The sequence below is a fragment of the Oryctolagus cuniculus genome, chromosome 1, assembly GCF_964237555.1.
Source record: "Oryctolagus cuniculus chromosome 1, mOryCun1.1, whole genome shotgun sequence".
NCBI lineage: Eukaryota > Metazoa > Chordata > Mammalia > Lagomorpha > Leporidae > Oryctolagus > Oryctolagus cuniculus.
The window spans coordinates 145,692,690-145,699,132 of NC_091432.1; the positions used below are offsets into that span (position 1 = coordinate 145,692,690).

Genomic DNA, 6,443 nt, shown 5'->3' on the forward strand with positions numbered 1-6,443 from the left:
TAATTATGGTATCAAATGAGTTTATACACTTTTTTTCTCCAAAGATTTCTTTATTAATTTGAAAGGCAGAATTGCAGAGAGGCAGGGAGAGGGAGAGAGAGAGAGAGATTTTCCATCCGCTGGTTCACTTCCCAAGACGGCCCCAAGAGCTGGAGCTGTGCCAATTTAGAGTCAGGAGTTTCTTCCCGGTCTCCCACGTGGGTGCAGGGGCCCAAGGACTTGGGCCTTCCTCTGCTGCTTTCCCAGGCCATAGCAGAGAGCGGGATAGGAAGTGGAGCAGCCGGGACTCGAACCGGCACCCATATGGGATGCCGGCCCTGCAGGCGGCGGCTTCAACCGCTACACCACAGCGCTGGCCTCAATACACTTTGGATTTCTGTTTTAATTTCTAATGTGGAGACTGTCACTACTAGGCACAACCCTCCGAATCGGGAGGTCTTTGGGCTCCTCCATGATTTTTGAGGGCTTTTTAAGGCCCCGGGGAGCGAGCGCTTCTCTGCTGCGCGATGCCCAGGCTCCTGTCCTGGCGAATCCGAGCGCGCCCTGCTGGGGTGAGCCCGTCCGGGCTGAGGGCGGCGTCTCTGCTGTGTCTGAGAGTCCGACGGAGGAGACAGGGCGAGGACGCAGCCGGGTTCTAGAACCCAGGCTCCGAGGAGAGGGGACCGCGTTCCTCCCTGCCTTCCCTTCCCGAGGACGCCGACGCCTCACCCACCGTCTCCCGGCCCTGAGGCCCGAGGGCAGGGCGAGCGCTCCGCAGACGCGCAGCCCGGCCCCGTCGCCCCTGCCCCGGCTACCAGCGGACTCGGGGCTGCGGGAGCCCTGCACCCTGGAGCCCTTCCCAGCACAGAGCACGCGCGCCCCTGCCTAGGAGGAGTCCCGCGCCCCGCAGCCCCAGGCGGTCAGCACCGCGCAGGACGGCTGCGGAGGAGGGGAGAAGTGGGGCGAGCAGACCCCCTAAAAGGGAGCGGGAGCGGGACCGACGCGGACGGGGAGAGGGCGGGGAAGAACAGGCTGGAGGGGTTGGGGGATGTGGTGGTGGGCGGGGCCTGGGTAATTTGGGGGCGGGACGGGTCCGAAGCGTGGTGGAGTCCGGGGGTCTCTGGACCGGGTGAAGCGGAGAGCGGGGCGGGCCTGTGGGTCGGGCTCGGCCGTCCGAGGGTCCCGGCCTTAGGGCGACCGCACACAGCGGGTTGCGGTTCCGAGGACGGGCGGGGCGGGGCGGCACCACGCCGGGTGGGCGGGCTCCTGCCGGTGCCGCTGCGCAGTGCTCGGAAGCCGGTCCCGGAGGATTCTCGCCTGGCCGAGCTGCTCTGGGCGGACCGGGTCCTCCGCGGCACCGACCCACGTGGCAACGAAAACCCGGCGTCCGAGGTCCCCTCAGAAGCTCCAGGCCGACGCCAGAGCTGTGTGCTTTATTGAAATTGACCTTCCAGCTAAAAACTTTTTAGTTTTCTGGTAAAATAAGTAAATTTGGGGGCTTAAATGATCCACAAAAAATTTGAACGTGTCAGAAACTGCAGTCCAGAAAGCCAACTCTCAGTTACTGACAGCCTGTGTTGTAGGAAGAGTTTCTGGAAATCGGAAATAAAATAACCTTATCGTGGTGTAAAAGGTTTGAAATCATGCATAGCTTTTTTCATAAAACACTTTCCAGAAACTTTTTAAAGACTCCCTGTTAATAACTAGATGCGATTCAGTTCAAAATGGACTATGAAAGCGCTGAAAATAATACCGAGGTGGACAAAGCAAAGACTAAAGTACATACTTACAGGATACTGACCTACAGCACCCAAAGGAAGGGAGACGTCCTCTTTCCAGCTGCCACAATGGTGCCCTTGAATGTCCTGGCCAACACTCTCAAAAGCTTGTATAACACCGAAAAGAGAGGCAAAAACCAGGTTTTTACTAGGCTGTGCTCCAAAGTCATGGTCAGGCTCCTAACTGTGATGATGAAGCATGGCTACATCGGGGAACTTGAAACCACTGATGATCACAGAGCTGGGAAAATTGTTGTGAGCCTCAGGGACAGCCTAAACAAGTGTGGAGTGATTAGCCTCAGATTTGATGTGCAACTGGAAGATCTAGAAAAATGGCAGAATAATCTGAGCCCATCCCGCCGTTGTACTGACGACCTCAGCTGGCATCATGACCAAGAAACAACACAAAAACACACAGGAGGGAAAATCCAGAGATTCTTTTTCTGTAATATGTGCATACAAATAAAAGCTCACTGGACAGTAGAAGAAGAAGGGGGGGACTCTGTTAACACTGGAGAGAAAAACCCCTCATCAAAGAGACCCCATATAAAAGTGAAGCCCTCAGACCATAGGAGGTGTGTGTTGTGTTCACAGAGACACATCAGGATAAGAAACGGTGACACTTGTATAGGTACACCACACTGGAATTCCAGGACCAGAATCTCTGTGTCTCTCACATCATGTTGGTGTTAAAAGCAAACAAAATATAAAGATGATAAAGAGAGAGGGAGAGAGAAAGAGAAAGGTAGAAGCAAGGAGGTGGGAGGGAGGGAGGGAGGAAGGAGTATCACTATGTCCTTAGATTTGTATCTACATATCATATTGAATTTATTCAAGATTAATTAAAATTAAAATAAAAAATGGAAGAAAAAAACATATGGATGAGTCTCCAGTAAAGGAAATTTTATTTGAGAATAAAGAATAGGATTACTATCCAGGACACACAGCAGATGGAAGATCTCTCTCCCTTCCTTTCTCTCCCTCCCTCTCTTCCTCTTGTTCTCTCTCCCTTCCATGTGTATGTCTTCTTTCAAATAAAACGAAAATAGTTTAAAAATTAAAACATACTTTAAAAAACAGTCTCTCACTTGATCTCTTCTCATGACCAGTGTTTTTTTTTTTTAATTTATTTTTTATTTTTTATTTTTGACAGGCAGAGTGGACAGTGAGAGAGAGAGACAGAGAGAAAGGTCTTCCTTTTCCATTGGTTCACCCCTTAATGGCCGCTGCGGCTGGCACACTGCGCTGATCCAAAGCCAGGAGCCAGGTGCTTCTCCTGGTCTCCCACGCGGGTGCAGGGTCCAAGGACTTGGGCCATCCTTCACTGCACTCCCGGGCCACAGCAGAGAGCTGGCCTGGAAGAGGGGCAACCGGAACAGAATCCGGCGCCCCGACCAAGACTAGAACCCGGTGTGCCGCAGGCAGGGGATTAGCCTATTGAGCCACGGTGCTGGTCATGACCACTGTTTTCATTCTATAGCTGCCTGTTCCTCCTGCTCCCTTCTTTAGCCCTCTGAGGATGTGCTTTCTCTGTTGGGAACTTTTGGCCTTGCTGCTCCTGACTTGGTCATTCTGTGTTGGCCCCTCTCCCTCCATGCGCGTCGTCAGACCTGGGGTTCTGAGCCCTGTGGCTGGGAGAAGGTGGGAGACATTGGGAGACACCCTCCCCTGTTGACGTCCAGGGCAGGTATGTGGGCCACTTGCCGTGCACTCCTGCCTGGAGGCCGGCATGCCTGGCTTGTTGGTCAGCGTAGTAGGTCAGAGGCAGGCGGGGTCACCTGCCCGATCGCTCCCGCTGTGCTTTCTCCAGCTCAGCACTTCTGGATGCCCGTCCTCTCTGTCTGTAAACTTGGAGCACCTCCCAGGACCTCTCCTGGCGGCTCCCCTTGGGGTCCTATGTCTTCTCCACTCCTTTCTGGGGTCCCCCACATCACCTAGAGCCCCCACTGCTCATGTTGCCTTCTGAGTGTGGCTTCGCGCAGTTATCTCCCACACCCCTTATCTGTGGTTTCCTGTTCCTCGGTTTCAGCTATTCACAGTCAACTGCAGTCAGAACATCTGAACGGCAAATTCCGGAAGTGAACAATACATAAACTTTAACCTGTACTTTTGGAGCTGAAATCTTGCACGGTCCTACTCCATCCTGTCTGGGACATGAATCATCCTTCCCTTGAGCCTCCACACTTAGTCACATGGTTATAGATGGACTGCCAATTACAGAGCCTGTGTTCCGGTCACTGCTCTTTTTCATAATAACGGCCCCCAAAGCACAGCAGTAGTGAGACTGGCAATTTCGTTTCAGTATATGATTACGACTGTTGAAATTATTGTTTCATTGCTAGTTCCTGTTGTTAATCTCTTACTGTGCCCAATTTATAAATTAAACACTAACATATGTATGTATAGGAAAAACACAGCATGTGTAGGACTCATGGCTAGCTGACGTTTCAGGTATCCACTGGGGGTCTTGAACTATACCCCTGCAAATAAAGGAGACTGCAGTATTTAATACTTCATATTTTTCTCTGGACTGGGCAGGTGGGCACCGCAACGGGTGCTGGGTCTGCTATCTTTGAAAGCTTGTCGTAATGAACATAGTTGGTATTTTTCACAGAAAGCCTTCAGCAAAACATCCTTATCTTGCTCATTTATCCTTCTGAGAGATGGGGGAGGCGAACTGGAATTATTCCGTGCTGGTGTCTGGTCAGAGGAGACTTCTTCCCACAGAGACCCAGGCCTCCTGATGGATTCACAAAACCACACACGTCCAGCCTTCCTCACAGCATTGTCCCTGCGGACAAAGAGCCACAGCTGTGGGAGCAAGATAATCCCAGCCCATCTGTCTTTGTGAGCAGTCCACACAGCCAGTGGCTGCCATTCCTGGGTTCCTAGGGAGCTGGGTATCTGAGCTCCTGGGTATCAGCTTGTTGCAAGTATAGCAATGGCACCAAGGCTGTGTTGGTTCCATTAAGGACTTTATTATGCAGTGGGGAAGTCACACATTCTGATTCACACAACGCACTGGGCAAAGCAACCACCCAAGGTTCCCAAAGTACCGCAGAGGGCAGATTCTCACAGCACCCGCACAGGTGGTGCCTCTGAGCCGAAGAACGCAGGTCTCGAAGGGCGAGTGCAGTGGACTTCGGGCGAGCAGGGCTTTGGCATCAGGCGAGCTCAGAGCCTCGGTGTCGGGCAAGCATGAGGCTGGCTGGGAGAACTCTCTTGCGGGAAGGTCTGAGTATAGTGGGTCAACTGGAGCTTTCGCTCTGCCACTCTCAGGAGAGTCTGTTCAGAGGGTCTCACTGGGCCTCTTCAGCCTGCATTTTATATACACTTTTGGTGGTCAGTGTAGGGCCAGTAAGGCCCGTGGGTGGTTCTTATCGAGCCCATCCAGATATCCTGCAGTCAGCTTAGCTCGTGCTTATTTCGTATTAATATTATGGCGAAGCTGTTTAACTTCTGCTCCTTACAGGGCTACACAGGAGTCACTGCTAGCTTGTCGATGGTTCAGCACAATAATGGGGCTGATTTGGCCTCTGAGAGTCCTTGTTCCACAGAGACGGAGACCGGGCGTCTATGGGGAAAACGCCGTCAGAACACGGGGATGTGGCAGGCAGGGGGGCTACAAGGGACCACCCGAGGCTCCGAGGCTCGGCTCACGCTTCATCTCCCCCTGCATGGAAACTTCCCTGCGGTTCTGTCTGCCGTCAGGATGCCAGGAGGGGGATCTGCAACTGCCTCGCTCCCTTCACCGTTCCCGCCAGGGCTCTAGGAAAGGCAGCGCCCGGGAGGTACAAAGAGCAGGGGTTTGGGACTGAGCCTGGAATCGGGATCTACGGGGAGCCACAGAGCAGCAGTCAGCTCCCACTGAGCAGGGCCCTCCATTCCCGTGACACCAGCACGCATGGCAGCGTGGGCTGAGCCCTCAGCACCCCAGGGACTCCCCAGGCCCTGCCCGTTCTGTCGGAGGTGTCTGCGTCACCAGAGAGCGCGCCAAGGTACAGAGCAGCAGCCTCCAAGTTCTAGCTGCAGCCTGACCCAGCCTGGGCTATTGTGGACATCTGGGGACTGAACCAGAGGCTGGAAACCTCTGTCTTTCTAATAAAACAAAAACCAAATACGCAAACCAAACCAAAGAAGGATGCCTGAGCCTCCTGAGGGGACACACGACCCTGTCCTGTGCCCTCGCTGTGATGGTGTCGCGGGGGATCTGAGTCACCTGAGACAGGCGGGTGGAGACACAGGGGTGGCACGTTCATGGCTGACCCCGGGTGCAGCTGTGCAGGGAGCTGTCCCGGTGTGTGGGAAACACACACGGAAATACTCGGCGCGCGGGGACCAGGTCAGCAACTCATTCCCGAGCGGTTCCCAGAAGCAGCTTCTCCATCGTTTCTCAGCAAGTTTGTGACTATTTCAAAAACAATTTCCATCACAAGACAATTGCCTTTGGCGGAATGAAGTTTCCTCACGGAAACGGCCCAGGCTGAGGTCTCCCTGAGCACCAGGGGCGGGAGCAGGCTGGGGGCGCGGCCCACACAAGCGGTCAGCGGAGGGTGGCTGGGGGCGGACACCGGCCAGTCAGCGCAGGCTTCCGCCCTGGGCTCCCGCCGGCTCCGCACCAGAGTGAGAGCCTCGGGCTCCTGGAGGAGGGGCTGTGCTGGCCCTCAGTGTCGGGAAAGCGCTTCC

General features: G+C 54.2%; 1 protein-coding gene across 1 annotated transcript; it reads left to right on the top strand.

Moving 5' to 3' along the window:
• The first annotated feature begins 1,826 nt into the window (after positions 1–1,826).
• On the top strand, positions 1,827–3,839 carry LOC138846173 (small ribosomal subunit protein uS8-like). Its single transcript, XM_070061148.1, has 2 exons — positions 1,827–2,121; positions 3,787–3,839. The coding sequence occupies exons 1-2, from the start codon at positions 1,827–1,829 to the stop codon at positions 3,837–3,839; spliced, it is 348 nt and encodes a 115-aa protein (XP_069917249.1).
• The last annotated feature ends 2,604 nt before the right edge of the window (positions 3,840–6,443 follow it).

Bases quoted from the DNA above. Each gene is read 5' to 3' on its own strand.
- LOC138846173 (XM_070061148.1), top strand. From the start codon at position 1,827: ATGGTGCCCTTGAATGTCCTGGCCAACACTCTCAAAAGCTTGTATAAC. The intron at 2,122-3,786 runs GTACTGACGACC...CCTCGGTTTCAG, and splicing joins TCTGAGCCCATCCCGCCGTT to CTATTCACAGTCAACTGCAG.